This window comes from Lissotriton helveticus, chromosome 5_1, assembly GCF_964261635.1.
Source record: "Lissotriton helveticus chromosome 5_1, aLisHel1.1, whole genome shotgun sequence".
Classification (NCBI taxonomy): domain Eukaryota; kingdom Metazoa; phylum Chordata; class Amphibia; order Caudata; family Salamandridae; genus Lissotriton; species Lissotriton helveticus.
In genome coordinates this window covers 218,135,931-218,156,285 of record NC_136065.1, presented here as the reverse complement: position 1 = coordinate 218,156,285, position 20,355 = coordinate 218,135,931, and the positions used below count along the sequence as shown (strand labels likewise).

General features: G+C 39.5%; 1 protein-coding gene across 1 annotated transcript in view; it reads left to right on the top strand.

Moving 5' to 3' along the window:
• Nucleotides 1–11,093: 11,093 nt before the first annotated feature.
• LOC144752427 (ficolin-1-A-like) overlaps nucleotides 11,094–20,355 on the top strand; it is a 154,274-nt gene continuing 145,012 nt past the window's right edge. The window contains 1 exon segment of the mRNA XM_078640357.1: nucleotides 11,094–11,262. Within this exon segment, the coding sequence (XP_078496483.1) occupies nucleotides 11,094–11,262 (169 nt within the window).

Below are 20,355 nucleotides of genomic sequence, written 5' to 3'. Positions count from 1 at the left end.
GTAAGAATAGCCTTTACTCTCTGAACCATCAGGTCAAATATAGGGCAGACTCCAGAAAGAGTCTAATAGAATTTAAGACGGTGCTGATTAATGCACAAACACGCTTTAGATATTTATGACTTTTTGAAAGATGAGATTCTGGATGTCTTATTTATGACAGAAACTAAGGAGAGGGAGGACGCTTGTCTCGATTTACAGTTAGCCATGCCTGAGACCTATGTATGTGCACATTTAGATAGGGTGAGGAGTGGAGAAGGCAGGTTAACAATTGTTTATAAAAGGATTTATAACTACAAAACATGTAGCAATGATGGGCGGATAGGTCGGAGCAGAAGCTTTCGGATTTAGCATATCCAGTGACAGACAACATTCTTTTTCTGGGGCATTAGTTTACCATCCCCCAGGATCCGCAGGAGCTTTTCTTGCATTCCTCGACCAAGCATTAGCCAACAAATGTATTGCCTGTGCCAATTTCACCATGCTTGGTGACTTTAACATTCATTTAGAGAAAACATTCTTTATCTGAAGCATTGGTTTACCACCCCCCATGATCCGTAGGAGATTTTCTTGCATCCCTAGACCAAGCATTAGCCCAAAAATGTATTGCCTATGCCAATTTCACCATGCTTGGTGACTTTAACATTCATTTAAACAAGACAGATGACCTGCTAACTATGCGCTTAGTGGAAACTCTAGCCTTTTTTTATTTAGTGCAAGCTACTACCGGTCCCACCCATAGAGCTGCCATGTTATCGATCGCATACTATTAAATGTTTTGTTAAAGTGGAAGCTCCCCCAGCCAGTGACATGGTCAGACCATTTTCTATTGACTTTTTCTTGGCACTTTGATTGCCTAAAGGTACTTCAACCATCCCTGCCACCAAATGAGAATAGATGCTGGAATAAGGTTCCTATGGCTGACTTAAGGAGCACTTTGCTGGATTCAAAACCAGTAATTCCAGATCCTGCTGTGGAGGGGGACACTGTTATTAGTTCTTGGCTTAGGAGGACTGCTGATTTTGTAGCTCACATTACGGCTTCTACAAAGGCTACTACAACACACTCAGCATGCTGGTTCTCACAGGAATCTGCTCAGGAAAGAGCAGCATGCAAGAAATTGGAAAGAGTCTGGTGGCATCACTACTGAGAATCAGATAAAGTTCACTACAAAATGTCATCAAAGACTATCATAAAAGTCTTAAGAGGTCCACAATACCTTCTACACGCAATGTTGGAAAGGAGATTTTTTATAATTGTTTCCAATTTTACGGACTCTAAATTTACACCCCACCCCCCCCCCCAGCGTTGGAGCCTAGTCTGTCTCTATTCTTCTACTCAGTTGAGGATAAAATCCTCACAATTCAACCTAATCTAGTGGGGGCGAATAATGCTCCAGGGCAACCTGAAATAAGAGACATAGACAGTCCCATTCCACACTCTAAACTGTTGTCTTTCCATGCCCCTTCCTTGGAGGAAGTGATAGTCTCTTTTGCGAACTGTAAGACAGGGTCTCCAATGGATCCTAGTCCTCCTCATATCCTGAGGTGCATCTCGGATATTATTGCTCCCTTATATCAGGAGCTATTTGCCATCTCATTTCATTAAGGAGTCCTGACTGAGACCAATTTGCTCCATCCTTCCCAGTCATTGTTTAGAGCCCGCCACAACACTGAGACCACATTATTAGAAGATTATGAATCTATCAAAACCAGTCAGGACTCTGGCCTTAATGTGGCTGTGATGCTGTTGAACCTGGCAGCCTCATTTGATACAGCAGACCATAACATCTTGCTGTACAGGTTAGGGCATCTGTGTGTGACAGGCTCTGCCCTAAGTTGGCTGGGCTCCTTCCTTTGAAAGACGTGAGTAAGTGGTCTGAATGAAGCTGTATGCCTCAAGAGGAAAAAGGTTGAAGTTGGCAGTGCTGCAATAGTCCTCCCTAAGTCCCACATGTGTCAACATGTACATGTCACTTCTGGCATATTTGGCTGAATCATTTAACATCAATATCATCTCATACGAATGATACCCAACTCCTGCTCATGTATGATGGGGATTCCATAAATGCAAAAAATGCATTTGCTCGTTGTATGGTAGTGCTGCTTGACTGGCTGAAAGCCAACAAATTGCAGAACAACCCTGAAAAAATGGAAATATTGTTGTTTGGGTGGAATCCCCTTACAGAATCGGTAGGCACTTGGCCCTGCACGTTTCCCCCTCTTTTCCCTCCAACGGCAGTGGCTAGGAACCTGGGCATCATGTATGATGCCCAACTTTAGTTTGGGCCACAGGTATCAGCATTATTGAAAACGTGTTTCTGCAGCATTTGCATGCTGAAGAAGTTTCTTTATTTTGTTTCTGCATGATGGCCAAGTTATAGCGGTCAGGTCACTGATTCTTTCAAGGCTGGACTGCACCTATGCGTTATATCTGGGCCTCCCGGAATATCTGATCCAGAAATAACAAGTTAAGCAGAATATTGCTTACTGTATAAAATATCGAAATATACAGCAGTATCATTATTTCGGAAGAGATTTAATTGGCTGCCAGTCCAAAAATGTATAATGTACACAGCACTGTCTTTGACGCACCAAGTCCTCCATAACAAGCGGCCTATGTACCTTAATGCAAGAATACAACCCTGAAAGATCCTTGTGTTCTAGAAAAGCGGACTAATTGTGGATTCTGTTTTAAAAGGCAACAGAGGGGAGGCTCTTCCTTTACTGTTAAGTCGGGTGATGTATGGAATCAACTGCCTGAACATGTGAGGTCTATTTCCTATGAAGTAAAAATTTAAGAAAGAGCTGAAAACTCTCTGATTTAGACTTCAGTGATGACAGGAGTCCAGTGGTCCTTGGTTTCATTCCGCTTTGAGTCGCATAAACAGCACTTGGACACTGTTTTCGAGTTGCTGTGCAATATAGAAGAACTCATCATTAATTAATTCATCAGATGTTTTAAGGGGGGTGAAAGTATGGGAATGTGGGCACCTCTGTCCAATCCTGGGGTACCGCATCATCACTTTACCCCTACCTCAAGCCCCCTGCACATCTTTCTGAGACATTTCAACACTGATTTTAAGTGAAAAATGGAAAGTCCTTACCTCGGAACGTCAGCGCTGATCCAGCTGACACAGTTGCCTGATCCCATCTCACCAAATGTAAAGGGCAGCTCCGCCTGTGTTTGACTCCAGACATCTGGCCTTCCTTCATTGTTTTGAGGTTGCCCAGGCCAGATGCAGGGTGAGGAGTTAATTCAAAGTTCAAAAAGTACTTTATTCGGTTATAAAAACAATAACCATAAAAGCAACAGATAAAATACATTTACAATGATTAATAAAAAGGAGTTAATTAACAAATGCAGATTTCTTCCTTACCCCTTCCTTTGCCAGTAACTGGGTCAAGCACTGTTCATGGCTCTATTGTTTGGGAAGGCCTTTGGTCCTCTGGCTGGACACCAGAGTGCTTAATTTGGCCCAAACAAGGGGACCAAAGGCCTTGAATCTCATTATGGCTGAGCCGGGGAAAAAAATGATAATTTTCAAAATGTTAGAAGAGATACAGTTATCACAAAACTGACAGTGGCTCTGCATTCTGTGTACACATTTACCCTAAAACTGATACCTGACCGGTAGCTCTAGGCCTACGTGTGATGAAACTGTGCTGGCAACAGATTTCAACCATAAGGAATAATGCAGTCAGTACAATCCTTTCAGTAAACACCAACAGACCTATACTATGAATTCCCATTCTCTTTATAAGGCCTACACCAGGTCAGTATCAGTCTCTGAAAGGTCCCTCTGTGACAGGCTACTGATGCACAGATAAACAGGCTACCTATACACAGTTATTAGGCTGAGCTAGACAGTAGTTTCACCCTCTCGGCCTACACACATGTGCATATGCATGTGCTCACATATTCATGTGCACCATGCCAGAGCCACTTACCTTAGCTAAGATATCAGCCTTATCTTAAAAGGCAGACTTTGATTTTATTAACACTCTCAGGCCATTTCCTCAGAACTTAATTAAAGTGAGCCTCAGGTCGTGAGGCTCACTCACAGAAAAGTCCAAAACAGAGTTGTCAGAAAGCAAAAAATCCAGGGAATTAAATGGGCAGAACCTACTTCCTTACACTAGGTATTTATAGGCCGTAGTGCTACGAATACATTGGTCAGTTTATGTTTGACCTCCACCAAAATGCAAGCTTGACTGTAAGAACTACAGAAAAAAAGCTTCCTCTGCTGATCTCTCTTCTGACAGTTGTAAAAAGAGCCACCCCCTAAATTTGGTTTAGTGGAGGTCTGGTGATGGTGATACCAATCTCCTGTATTAATGGGCTCACCTTATTCTTCTCCATTGATCCAGGTATCCTTATTTCTGTGTCGTCTCCATTTGATACAGTGTCAGTGAGAAGGCTTTCTCTCTGTCTTTTGTGATTGCTTTTTTTGTCTGACACTCACCTAGGGTCATGTGAAAAAGGCACTCTCTTACAGGGTGCTAAGCTGCATGACAGCTGTCTGGTTTCTCTATTAGGTGTGATGGGTCCAGCTGAGGGATGGGGCACAACTCAGTTGACTGGGTTCAATGAAGATTAGAGGAAGAAAGTGGTGTAAACAGTCACCTGAATTGTGACTTTGTTTTGATATTCAAACACAAGTAGATGATGGACGGAGTGCTAAAACTTTTCAGACACTCACTCCCAGTCACAGATCTGGGATGAATCCATCACATTATTTAGTTCACTTTGCCACCCCAGTTCAGACGTGGGTTCCTTGATCACTTTGCCACTGCATTCAAGCTACCCTGGCTGATGAGGGGTGTAACCCCGAAACTGGTCCCAGGATGCTTGTTTCCAGTCCAGGAAAGACATGGCTTGGCAGTTCTGGCTGGAATCTCCCCATGAGGAACAGGGTCAAGATTGATTTCCATATGGCTGGGTCTGAACTGGGGTGGCGAAGTGAGCTAAAGAATGATGATGGTTTCAAGCCAGATCTGTGACTACGGGTGAGTGTCTGAAAAGTTTCAGTGCTCCGTCAACTATTCTAGAATGTATTTAATTTCTGTGCATCCAAACGATCTCACATTGTAATAAATACTGTAATAGTACCCAACCATTTACTTCTATTGAAGAATTCCCATTTGTTCCACATGCCTAACATTGGACATTTCAGTGGCATGCGCTTGTTTTTATATAGATAATGCCTTTGTAGCTATTTTGAAACAATAGGACTATTATTCTTAATGATCAAAATGAACATGCAGCGAATTTTATTCTAATAATTGTTCCTTTGTTTAGATGTAAAGATGATTATTCTGGGTGCACAGGACACCATTACCGTTCTGCAAAGCAGTTACGGATTTCCTGGAACCCCTGGTACAAATGGAGACATAGGAATAAAAGGTATACAACTGTGTAAACTGAAGTGGGATTCTGTTTGGATATTCCATTTTCTGTAAATCCAGATGCCTGAATCAAGGAGTGCTCCAAGTGACAATGATACATTTAAATGCTGATGAAAGACACCAGTACTAGGCAAGCCCTCTCTCTCACAAACTCACAAATAGGTGAGCTCTCTGAAACTTGTAATTTGGCAATATTTTTGTAGTGCACACTTGTTCCAACAGCACACAGGAAAAAAAGATGTGTGGATGGGCAAACAAGCAGTAATTCAAAAGAACAGTAGTAGATGATTAGTCTGTCTGCAGGTTTCACCAATTGACTCTTTAGTGACACCACTCACATTCCACTGTATCTTCCGCTACTTGCATAGACATTCTATTTCAGCTCACCATTTACCACAGCACACACATCCAATAAAAGATATGTCTCTTTGAGTACCACTAAATTTGGATAATTGCAACATTTGTTGCCTACATTGCTGAACAACGGCAATTCTTTACAAATGAAAATGTCAACACTGGAGAATACTAAAAAGAAATAAAAGAACAATACAAACAGTATAGAGAACCTGTTAAAGGGCAGTAGAAGCCTAACTCCGCTTTCCAGACTTCTTAACATTCTTTAAAGAGACCGTTAAAATGATCAGCAATTTTGTTTGCTCTGTGTTTTCAGAAGTTCCACTTGCAGTCATCACAACCTGTTCATCATAACCACATGCACTTGCCTCTCGCCAAGATCCCCTCCAGCACACTCATTTACATTACTCCTAAATATGAGATAGACATCTTTGGTTTCTCTGTTTACTCCACCTGAGCCTCCACACTCCTCAATCTTGCACAACATTTCTGGAGCTATCATTCAACATGATTTATAAACACCAAATCACAACATAGCTCATGGCTCTAGCAACACTCAAATATCCACCATCCTTCACCAGAATGGAATTCCTCTCCTCATACCATGGTAACTGGAATTCTGAAGATGAAATATTCTTAAAACTAACATGACCCGTTGTTCACACCCTCCACACCCATAGATGGTAAAATCATAGACTTCCTCCCATGAACAATGTCAAATTGACTTCCACCTGTTGTAGTGCAAGTTATTTAATGATAAGATTACTATGTATGCTTCCTCCGACAACAGCAAAGTACCAATCACTTAAATATTACACCCTTCAACTAAGCTATCCATTTTTTGAGTTGACCAGTTCTAGTCGGTGGTATTATGCAATGTCCATTTGTTTGATGTCTCTTCAGATCAGAAAGTAAAATGTAGCCTTTTAGAAATTACTTGTTTTTATGTATAGGTATGCACATGGTATTCCTATAGCTGAACCAAGCAAAAAGGCAGTGGAGTGCTGTACAAGTTCAAAGACAATCATAAAGTCAATGAGTAGAAGGAGATGGAGCTGGGTTGAGGATGGCTAATGGATTGTGATGTAGTATTGTGTAAAGAGGTGAGTCTTCAACTCTTTCCAATATTGGAGCAGCGTTGTGACAGTCCTGATGGATACAGCAATGATGTCTCAGCACCAGACAGCAACGGATTTCCCAAAACAAATCACCAGGTAACAAAAAGACCCTTTTTCATGTAGGTGTTCTTCCTCATCTTCGTATATCACTCTTTTACAAGACATATACCAGGCCATCCCTTAAAACCATGTACTTATCTATGGTGTTCTAGAGGTTTCCTACTCTCAAGTTATATCCTGCACTGCCACCATTATCCCCAATCTACAAAGTGTCAGCTAGAGTTTAGCCAGGTCAAGGTAACTTACATGTCCAGAGTTGCCATACGTGGGGTAAAGTTTATCTCTCATCTGGATCTCATGTGATTTTACAAAATAATTTGGAAATAAAATATTACAAAGACTTGTATAATTACAGTGCACTATTTGATGTAATTTCAGATGTATAAGTTTGGATTTATCTACCTCCCAGATATGGACAGTGTTCTTCTCACAGTCTATGGTAATTTATCAAAACAATGAAGGGATGTTCAGTGAGTTATTATAAAGGCCTTTCTATCCTCTTCCTGATAAGAAAACCGGAAAATCCCACTGGTCATTGTTTATGAAGTGCACTACAGTTTTTGCAGGGAAGACAAAACGAAAAAGTATTAAATCAAGTCTAAAATCTATGAATCATAAAGGATAATTTATTTGCTTGTTTTTACAAATCTTTAAACACCATCTATCAAAACATACACCATTTCGTGTGTCTAATACAGCATTATCAAGACAGTCCATATTGTAATCCAAATGTTGGTCATAAGTTGAATATCAAAAAATACAACCTTTTAAGTTCGGTGTTTGCAGCCAACATGTGTTTCGCAGGTCCCCGCTTCTTCAGGGCTAGTATAAAAAGAATTCCTGCTTAATTTCCTTGTTCAATATTCCAGGTATGATACATAGGCTCCCAATTAATTGGATAGCTTCCCAATCCTTCTCATGTGCACAATTAGCCCCTTGTATATCTCTTTATAGCAATCATAATCAGCCACAACATCAAGACAGTGCAGTATACGCAGCAAGATGTTTTCAATGGTTTTCAATGGTTTTAGCAGATCAGATTTATGGCTGATAGATTGTCCAGGAGTCAGAGCCTCCTAGCGAGCGTCGTGTTATTACCATAGCAGTTAATCCATTATTTTGCAAACCCGATTCCACAATCTAAAATACATCATTTCATTCCAACATAAACCTTAAATATATTCCATCGAAACAGAACAGAGAACTCATGAATATGCCAAACCAACAGCACGACACAACACATCTCCGTTACATCACCCCAAATAAATAATGTTAATCCATAACATATTCCTTTAAACAAAGTGGCATTTTTTCAAGTATTCTCACACACATATTCAAGTCCAAAATCTGTCTGTAGATTTTCAGCTTACACATACTCACTTTTTCCCTTCTGTCTCTGATCAGTAAGTTGTACTTCATCCAAACAAGCTTCTTCACTCGTAAATGACTCCTACAGAGCCTTTTCTTCCTTAAGTTTGTCACACGAGACTCCAGAATTGTTAATATGTCAGGAGTTGTCCTGACATATTAATGTCAGATTCACAATCTCTGCTAGCTAACATAATCCCAGATTGAATGTTTGTAAAACACACTACATGGTTAAGACTCTATCAAACTTTGTGTTTCAACACCACAGAGTTCTTGTTGACCTAAAACAGTTCATTAAGAGTGCGGTTTATTTGTCAGGCCAATAGATTATTTTACTCTGTCACCCTGAGGGAGTAACCACACTCCAAATGTAGAGATGTCCACTGCCCCAGCTGACACCCCTTACTATTCTCTTACTATCCCCATCAAAGCAGTTCCTGCCAATGCATTCAAAGAGTGCCATACAGCTCAGCCAACATGATGGAACCATAAGGCACACCTTCAATTTCTTTTTATTTTCTGAAATAAATAAAATCCTAAAGTGGGATCTATTTTTGAAAATAAAAAAAACACAATGACTTTGACTTGGTGGTTTTTTCCATGATATGGGGACCATAGAAATGTTTTTACTTTCACTTACCACCATGTTTCGGATGGCGGGAAACAAAAGTAAAAATTTGCACATGTTCGCCTACTGTAAATAGGGTGAGCAGACCAATAGCAAAAACGCCGATGACCCTTGTTCGTTGGCCCATTGGAGGTGTATGTTAGTGGCTGAGACAGAGTAGTCTCCGCCACTGACATATTAAAGGTCCAATGGACTCTAAATTATGTGGGTGGACTTTCTGTAGGTCAGAAAGGGTACTTTGTTCCTGTTACAACAAAGTACCCTTTCAGACACATTTTAAATTGGTACCTTAGATTCCCCTTTACTTACATGTCCCAGCCTTCTGAGTACTACCCAATATCCAACATGTATTTTCTTTTGCTTCAACTAAAATTTCGAATCATGATACATTTTAGACTTGACCTATTGATGCTCCACCCCAATTAACATAATTGAGGTTCGATTTGCAGGAAAGGGAGAATCCTTACCTTTGCATCTTAAGGATAAATTTGCATGACTAGACTTTTCCAAATCCATAGATCTGTATATTTATTTGAAAGTTAAATTCATTATTAACAAAAAAAAGTAGTTAGAATTAGTTAGACTCAGAAGCTAATTCATCAATAAAGTAGCATGCCAAATGCGTTGACAAAATTAATTAGCCACATCACAATAGGTAAACATCAAACTAATAATAACAAGCTCTAAAAAACAGTACCAAATGTAACTAGCTCTGCCTAGCATAATGAATAAATGATTGAATTACTATAAAGATTTGTACAATACACTATCAGCTGGGAGGGTATGCTGTCACTGAGCAGGTGTGAGTCTAGGCACACCTGTTGCCCAGTGGGACTACTCGACAAGCTAGGTCTTCTGCTTCCTTCGTACTTCACAAAGTGAGGAGGAGCAAGTTGCTCCATGCTTTAGGAACTATGTAGGAGAATGCTTGGCCAATGGATCTGGTTTTAGGTGCAAGTAGGAGTCTAAATGAGTGGAGATGTCTGGAAGGTGTGTGGAAGTAAATGTGATTGTTGAGGTATGATGGGCCTGTGTTATGTAGTGACTTGAAAGTATGGGTAAACATAACATTTACACATCCTTTATAATGTGTTATACAATGAAAGCACATAGTTCCACGGCATGACATAATATAAAGAGGTGGTACTAAAATGTTACTTGCAGAAGAGACCAATTAATTTGTTATTTTCTAATCCAACAAAACTTAACACCAACTTCCTAGGAACTTCATTGGCTGTTAGAACTGTCAGCCTTAGGGTGATCTTTCGCCAAACATTTGACCTGTTTGCCTCCAATTTTGTCTATCTTGTTTGTTGGCCTTAGTACTCTGTGCACTTTACCACTGCTAACCAGTGCTAAAGTGCTTGTGCTCACTCCCCTAAACGTGGTTTGATTGACTTATCCACAATTGACATATTTAATTTACCTATAAGTCCCTAGTAAAGTGCACTGTTTGTGTCCAGGGCCTGTAAATTAAATGCTACTAGTATGCCTGGCGCACTGATTGTGCCACCTACTTAATTAGCCATTTAAACATGTCTTGGGCCTGCCACTGCAGGGCCTGTATGTGCATTTTACACTGCCATTTCGACTCGGTATTTAAAACATCTTGTCAAGCCTTAAACTCCCTTTTTATTACATATATGTCACCTTTTAGGAAGGCCCTAGGTAGCCCAAAGGAAGGAATGATGTGTAATTAAAAGGTAGGACATGTACTTTTAAGTTTTGCCTGTCCTGGTAGTGAAATACTCCCAAATTCGTTTTTCAATACTGTGAGGCCTACCCCTCCTATAAGTTAACATTGGGGATTCTTTATTACATTTAATAAGCTGTAATTCCCAATTGGAAGGATGAAGAGCTGTCATATTTAGTACCTATGGAATTGTAATGTCAAATACTCTTCACTGGTATATTCAAATTTATCATTATAGTTTTGAAAAGGTCGCTTTTAGAAAGCTGGTATTTTTTTGCTTTTTAGCCCTGTGTGGCTACAGCCTGTCTCCAATACAAGTCTGAGGAATGTGACAGCTGGACTTTGTGCATTCCCTCTAGACAGCCACACACAATGGGAGCTTAGGTGTGACTTAATGTGCCATCCTACGAGAATGGAAAGGAGCAGCTGGGAACAGCCACACATTTACACACTAGTGGTGGAGAGTCATGGAGATCACCTCCCAGGAGGCCCATGGTCTGGATATGGGGTGCATAGATCCTGTCATGGAGGCTGCTGACACCGAGTGGCTCATGGGCAACAGGGGCCGTGTAGCTGGAGAGATGACCCTGAGTACACAGGCTTGGGATCAACTGCGGAAGCCCGCCCTGGATCAGGGTGGGGAGCCACAGGCCCCTGAGGAATCAGACAGACGAGGTGCCCTGGGGGGGGGCTGTGGCACTAGAAAATGGCAACTTCCCTGGAGTAGCGGCCCCAGATTGCTGAGCAGCCGACTTTTACCCTGGCTGGACTGTGAGTGCCCCATTGGCCGAGAAGAGGCATGGGTACCACCTCTGTGGGGGACCCCGATCTGAACTCGTAATGCATGGTTCCCGGTATGGGAGCTGCAGGCGCCAAGTGGCTGCGTGGGGGAGAGGGCACCATCCAGGATAGCTGAGCAGACAGGTGGCCCAGGGCACGAGATTATGGGAAGGTTCTGTTGAACAGCCTTGACCGGGGGGCTTGGGCCCGAAGGCACAGTTGAAGAATACCCTGTCCCATGGGAATTACGGCTACAAGGGTCTGGTACTTGGTAAAATGCTCCCTGGCAGTCTTTGACATCTGGGCCGCACCAGCTGGGCTGGTGCGGCCCAAGGCAAAGGGATTGAAGTGGAGCATAGAGGCCCACACAACCAGATTTTCCTCGGCTGCATCCTGCCCCACAGCACAAGATTTTCTAGACTTGCAGCCATGACCTGGCAAACTGGTATCGGTGCTTCCTGTCGGCCTATGGCCTTCCCTCACATCTCCTCCAAGGCACAGGAGCTGTAGAAAGTGGCAAGAGAAGGATATCTTCTAACCGCAGGGAGTGCTAACTGGCTGTGTTCAATTTCGTGGGTGGCTCCTATGTGGACTGCTCCCGACTTCCAGGAAGCCTCTATATGATCAACAACGCCACACTCCTGCTGGCAATTGAATCTTCAGGGGGTTATTAGAGGGCAGGATAGGGGAGGTGCTTTCGGAGGTCTCTCTACTGCATCAGGACCAGTGCAATGTTTCAGAAAGAGTGACAGTAGCTGAAACCGGACTTTCAGAAGTGGAAGATACAGTACTTAACCTCAAGAAAGGGGTGGAGGAGCTTCGCACCACTAGTAAGGATGTTGTGTTGTGTCTTAAAGATGCAGAAATTCACGCATAAAGAAACAAAATTCGCTTTGATGGCTTTCCAGAAGGGGCTGAGGGTACTAACATAGGTGCGTTTCTAGCGACTTGCATAAAAGATGTTCTTCCCTCTGAACAATTTTCCATATATTTTGTAATAAAAAGGGGACACAAAGCCCTTTGTGGTAGTCCACCCACAGGGGCTCCACCCCGGCCTATCATAGCGAAGTTCCTCAACTTCATGGATTGGGACATGATCCTTTGAGGAACATGCCTCAAGGGAGAAGTGCAATACAACAACTCCAATTTTATGGTATTCCCTGACTATAGCCGGGAGGTTCAACGTCAATCCCAGCACATTTAAAACGAAATTGAGGGCCCTCCAAGTGCAATACATGCTGTTGTTACTGGCAAAGTAAAGGTCATATACCAAGGAAACTCTGACTTTTTCCAATCTCCAGAGGAGGCCTGGGCCTAGATTGAGTAGAGGCCCACATTCATGAACCGAGCTGGTCAATGGTCTAGATTGACAATGACTGGTGATCCGGGGCCACAGATGGACAACAGAGACGCTGGGGGAGAGGTCACACAATTGCATAACAGGGTAGAAGAATTCCATACCCATCTAAGGGATCAGGTCGCCAATCTGTAAGTGGGAACTACCAAACTTTTGCTAGGCTGGAACGAAGATTCCTACCTTGAAGGTACCATCTAAATATAAGTTAAACTTCTGGTGACTGTCCTGGCATCACGCTTACTGCTGGTGACCCCCCCCCCCTCATCCACAACGACCAGTCTGGCTTTATGTCAGGTCATGCCATTCAGCTGAACCTACATCGCACACACAACTGGATAGTGGTGGTGAAAGATCGAGCGCTCCTCACGTTTCTTGTCCCTGGACGCTGAGAAAGCATTTGCTGCGGTCAACTGGCCATTTATTTGAACACACACTGATTAAGTTTGGATTTGGACCCAAATTCAGGAACTGGGTGGCTGTCTTGTACCGTGACCTGGTTGCAGCCATGAAGGTAAATGGGACGTTGTCCTCAGAATTCGCAATCAGAAGAGGGATACAGCAGGGGTGCTCTGTGTCACCTCCTCTTTGCCTTCACTGGTGAATCCTTGGCCTGTAAGATAAGTACTCACCCTGGTATTAAAGGATTCTGAATCTCGCCTAACGATTTTGTAGAGAAAAAGATTTCCCTCTAGGTGGATGACATTCTTTTATACATGATGGAACCCATGATACCAATCCCACTCATATTTCAGACACAAGAGGTATTTGGAATGCAAAATTAACTAGGACAAATCCGATTTTCTCCCCAGGGTCTACAAGAGACCTGCCACCACTGCTAGGAAACAGCTGCAGCACCTGATGGTTTTAAATACCTTGGAATATTCATGACACCAAATAGGGAAGTTTGCCACACTCGTAATGAGGGAAGGTGCTGTCTAATTTCCAGAAAGTTGATGAATAATGGAGGGACCTCCCCTTTCACTGTTGGGGTAGGCTGCCCAATTTAAAATTATTACCTTCCGTCAGTTGCTATATGCCTTTCAAACCACATATTCTCCACTCCCCAGGGCCACGTTCATCTGCCTCAGGGGCAATATAAGATCTTTACTATGGATGGATGGACATCCTAGAATAGATCTTAGGACCCCACAACACAATAATATAATAGTGGGATTGCCCTCCCTGATATTGAAGCTAATTATTGGGCAGCACACGTAATCCCCATTAATGAATGGACCCATGCATCCCAGGATTATCGCACCTATCTTGGAGCCCTGTAGGCACATACACTACATATATGGCAGCAAGGGAACTAGGAGATTGCTTCCTGCAACACAGGTGACTCTGGAGGTATGGGATAGAGCATTAAGAACAATCAGCTGGTTCCATAAAATTACTAGCGGAACACCGTTGTGGAGTGCTTCCTGGTTTAAAGAAATAGGCAAACTGCGAGGGTTTGAGTTGTTGGATTCGATTGGGATCTCGGCTGTCGGAGATGTCTTGAAACACAGAGAGTTCAAACCCTTAACAACCTTTCAAGCAGAATACTATCTGTACAAGTCCCAATTTCTTAAATATGCCCAACTAATACATGCTTGTTTGGCGGAAGGACTGGTAGGCTCTTAAATACCGGAGTATGCCCCATTGGAAGGTAGACATTTGGAGGAGAAGCTGACAAGGGGGGTTGTGTCCCTTATATACAGAAAATTAAACAATAACATGCCGGACAACTTGACTCAACTTTGGTGGAGATGGGAACGAGACATAGGAGAACTTGACGACATTGACTGGGATGCCACCTTGGTGCCCCCCAGAGAGGTAGCCATTAAGTCCTGACAATGACTGATCCAGTATAAAATCTTTCACAGGGTTTACTATGACAGTTACAGATTACACACCATGGTGATGGTGCTAGCCACAACGTGCTTGCGTTGCCATACAGCAAGGGGGGATTTTTTACACTCAGTATGGGGGTGCTCACAACATCAAGACATACTGGTCTCAGATTTTCACAGGACTTAGAGTCATCCTCAAAGTAAACCTCCTGATAGACCCCAGATATGGTTTATTCAGAATCCCGAATGTTGAAGATGTTCCATGCCTACAACTCATTATTAGTGCCCTGGGCCTGGTTGTTGCCAAATGAGATATTGCCAGACATTGGGGGGCAGCGGAACTACCCAGTATCTAAGAATGGAGGAGGGCAGTGGAGCTCTACATGGCTGCTGAGGGGGTCATCTACCACAGCTGGGGGTGCCCGAGGAAATTCCGCAATGTTTGAGGCCGTTGGACAGACTACTATGGATTGGGCATGATAGATGGGATTGAAGGCCTCTCTGCAATTACAGAACCCCAAATGAACCAAGAGAGATAGGGCCTTTAACCATATATGTAAAGGACGCTTTGGAGGCATATATGCTGGTGATTTGGTGTATGTTGTAGTATTTCATTCCAGCTGTACCGTATTTATAAAACATGTTTACTGCTGCTTGAATAACCGTGTACAAAGTAAATGTCCTTCACCTATTTGTTGTTACTGTTTGCAACACCAAATGGGTGTTATTGTAAATGACAATAACATTTTTAAAATATTTTAAATAAACAATGGAGTAGTACCATAGCTGAAGCTCTTTTTCAATTTTTTCATGCTAACTGAACTAAACCCATATAAAGCATTATTGTCCTAAGCAAAATAATTTTCCGCAGGCCACCCTCTGATATTTGATCACATCATCAAACTTGTTATATCTCATTCATCATTCTTGATCTTGAAAGATCTCTCTCTGTAATGCTCTTAGTTTGTCGTCAATCTCTGCCTTCATTCATCAAGCGCAACTTATTCTTTCATCAAATGACTCATCGGATCACTGACATAATATCGACGTCACAAATATCGAGATACACAAATATCGAGTGAAAAATATCGAGTGACAAAATATTGACTCCCTATCTACAAACAGGTAAGTACCAAAATATCGACTCCAAAATATCTACTTACAAAAGTATAGACTGTCAAAATATCGATTTTTTTAAATGTCTTAAAATTAAGTTAAAACTAATATAGTAATATATATATTTAATATAAACTTAGAAATTATTATTTTAAAAATGTAATTTTAATAAATAATTTCTATAATTAAAAAAATTATATCACCAAAAATAATACATATATATATATATATATATATATATATATATATATATATATATATATATCCAAGCAGATTGGGTTCTTCTGAGACCATTACTCCCATCGTCGGGTGGCGTACATCGGCGGCGAACCCCGACCGTTACTTCTTTATTACTTCAAAGTTGCTGGTCAGCAAGTACGCACTCAGAGACAGATACTGATGTAGAATTTTATTCCCAAATTACGCTACGCGTTTCAACACTATGCAGTGTCTTGATCACACAATGCTTCGAAGTTTACTGGCATTTTTTATAACTAAAACAAACCACAATCAACATAAACAAGGGTGTCCCTTTGCATAAATCACGTGACTTGAACTGTAATGTTGTCGGCCATCATTGAGTGGTGGCATACTGTTACTAAACACAGCCTGCACCCTCCAAACTCAAGTATATATGCACATACAAATAGGCTGCTTCACAAGTCAATCTGTATAGAGATAATTTTTATACACAGGCTTCCAAATTCCAAATTCTTTCTTTGGAATGTACGCCTAGCAGTTTAATCGGTCTAGTGCCATAAAATATAACGTCCCAGGCTTAATGCAGTTGGCGGTTGGCGACTTAACGCCCACACTTATTCTTCGCCCAGATTACTGGTATTATCCTGAATTATTTACCTCATCAAGGCTAAAATATTCGGAATTCATACTAACTGATGCATACGGTCTAGTGCCCTTATTGCTTCCTGTTAATGCATACCAGTCCAGTGCATCTCACCAGATCGACTCACAGTTTATCAAACATTCTTCAGTTTCTATGTGGTATTGCCAATGCCAGCAATATAGCGCAGTCTAGTGCTCAAATAGTGCCACAAATTAAGTGCTTCCAAACTCATTTAAAAGGAGGAGAGAAACAAATTTCGAAACTCAGTATGGTGCCGAGGTAGTGAAGTGAAGTTTCTCTCGTGTCCTAAAAAAATTGTGATAAAAAGTGAAATTAAAATCTTATTGCACTAAAAAGACAAATATATACAGTGAACAAAAGCCGGAAAAGGTCAGTAATCAGGTTAGTTCGATAATTTACATTGCATTGGTTAGCAGTATCTCATGACTTATATTAGCACAATCACGTATATAAATGAGTTGCCAGTTCCTCATCCAGGTTATGGCCCCCAGGAAACCTGGTCTCGAGATCTAAAATCCACCTTGATTCTCGTTTTCTGAGTGCCAACAGCCGATTTCCCCCTCTTTTACCAATATTAACCTGTTCCACTATGTAATATTTCAATAGGTTATTATTGGATTGATGGTATTCAGAGAAATGTCTTGCTATGGGATATTTGCTGTCCTTGTGTGTAATTGCTCTAAGGTGTTCCTGCACTCTTTTTTTGGCCATACAGATTGTGCTCCCCACATATTTTATATATATATAAAAACATATTATTAAATAAACATATATAACATTTTTAGCGTAGCATAGAAAATGGTTAAAATTTATTGTAACAACTATAGTGAGTTCAACATTAGCAAAAGTGTTGGATAGCGTAGAGGTAAAATTTACTATTCCCACTCCAGTGGCTGCAACAGTAGGGAAAGCGCTGGATAGCGTAGGGGTTAAAATTACTATTCCCACTCCAGGGATGTATGACGTTACAACGCATACTTTTACAACACCTACCATTACATCAAAACTTTTACAACACAAAAACTTTTACAACTTATACATTTACAACGCAAGATTTTACAACGCATATACCTTTACAACGCATACCATTACAACATAAGTATTGGTAAGTATATAATATTATTTTTAATATAAATTAATTTAAAATATTATAATATAATTTAATTTTATTTAATTGTATTTAATTAATGTAATTTAAATGTAATTTTAATTTATTTTTACAAAGTACCCCTGTACCCCAAAAACCCTAAACTGACCCTGAACCCTAAAAATACCCCTTTACCCAAAAACTGAAAACTGACCCTGAACCCTACAAATACCCCTTTACCCAAAAACTGAAAACTGACCCTGAACCCTAAAAATACCCCTTTACCCCAGAAACTGAAAACTGACCCTGAACCCTAAAAATACCCCTTTACCCAAAAACTGAAAACTGACCATGAACCCTAAATATACCCCTTTACCCCAAAAACTGAAAACTGACCCTGAACCCTAAAAATACCCCTTTACCCCAGAAACTGAAAACTGACCCTGTACCCTAAAAATACCCCTTTACCCAAAAACTGAAAACTGACCCTGAACCCTAAAAATACCCCTTTACCCCAGAAACTGAAAACTGACCCTGAACCCTAAAAATACCCCTTTACCCCAGAAACTGAAAACTGACCCTGAACCCTAAAAATACCCCTTTACCCAAAAACTGAAAACTGACCATGAACTCTTAAAATACCCCTTTACCCAAAAACGGAAAACTGACCCTGAACCCTAAAAATACCCCTTTACCCAAAAACTGAAAACTGACCCTGAACCCTAAAAATACCCCTTTACCCAAAAACCCAAACATATAACATTTTAAAAATAATTATATACTTAGTAATACTTACGTTGTAATGGTATGCGTTGTAAAGGTATCTGCGTTGTAAAAACATGCTTTGTAAATGTATGCGTTGTAAAAGTTTTTGCGTTGTAAAAGTTTCGTTGTAATGGTAGTGCATAGTAAAAGTTGCGTTGTAAACATTGCATACCCACTCCAGTGGGTGCAACAGTAGGGAAAGTGTTGTATAGCGTAGGGGTTAAAATTACTATTCCAACTTCAGACAGTGCAATAATAGGGAAAGTAAATACTTCACAAATATATATAAATAACATAAATAGTAATACCAATTACAAATAAAAAAAATATTTTACTTGTGTATAAAAAATATTAAATATTTATTTATAAATACAAAATAAAATATTTAATTATAAAAATTGCCTACTCATACTAATTAATTACCTATTAACAATAAATTAATTTACAATTTCAAAATTAATAAATTTATTTTAATTACCAATTATATTTTAATTAATTATTACCTATTAAAAATTAATTAACAATTAATTCAAAATAAATACCAATAATTTAAATGACATATTTAATTAATTATAATTAAATTACTTCCCACCCTATTCCCCTATAAACCCACAACCCGCTACAGAAAATAAATTTCTTAAATTAAAATATTTATCAATTAATCAATTATAATTAATTACCAAATATATTTTAATTAATTACCAATTAATAATTAATTAACAATTAATTCTAAATAAATATCAATAAATAAATTAACATATTTAATTAATTATAATTAAATTACTTCCCACCCTATTCCCCTATAAACCCACAACCCGCTACAGAAAATAAATTACTAAAATTAAAATATTTATCAATTAATCAATTATAATTAATTACCAATTATATTTTAATTAATTACCAATTAATAATTAATTAACAATTAATTCTAAATAAATATCAATAAATAAATTAACATATTTAATTAATTATAATTAAATTACTTCCCACCCTATTCCCCTATAAACCCACAACCCGCTACAGAAAATAAATTACTAAAATTAAAATATTTATCAATTAATCAATTATAATTAATTACCAATTATATTTTAATTAATTACCAATTAATAATTAATTAACAATTAATTCTAAATAAATATCAATAAATAAATTAACATATTTAATTAATTATAATTAAATTACTTCCCACCCTATTCCCCTATAAACCCACAACCCGCTACAGAAAATAAATTACTAAAATTAAAATATTTATCAATTAATCAATTATAATTAATTACCAATTATATTTTAATTAATTACCAAATAATAATTAATTAACAATTAATTCTAAATAAATATCAATAAATAAATTAACAAACTGACCCTGAACCCTAAAAATACCCCTTTACCCAAAAACTGAAAACTGACCCTGAACTCTACAAATACCCCTTTACCCAAAAACTGAAAACTGACCCTGAACCCTAAAAATACCCCTTTACCCCAGAAACTGAAAACTGACCATGAACCCTAAATATACCCCTTTACCCCAAAAATTGCTCTTTCGTTAGTGGTTGTGGTTATGTTATGTTATGTTATGTTATGTAAATTTGTAGAGCGAACAATCACCCGATGTGTTATCCTGGCAGTGATTTCTTTAATATTTAGGTTTTGTGGATTCATTTACATTAGTGGTTTTAGATGTATTTGCAGGATGAAGAAGATGATGAGTCGGTAAAGAGTCATAATATCGAGTCTTTTATTTCGAATGGACAGAATATCGAGTAAAAAATATAGAATGGACATAATATCGACTAGACATAATATAGACAACAAAAATATCGACTAGAGAAAATTAATATCGAATAGAATGGACATAATATCGAATCAAAAATATAGAATGGACATAATATCGACTAGACATAATATAGCCAACAAAAATATCGAA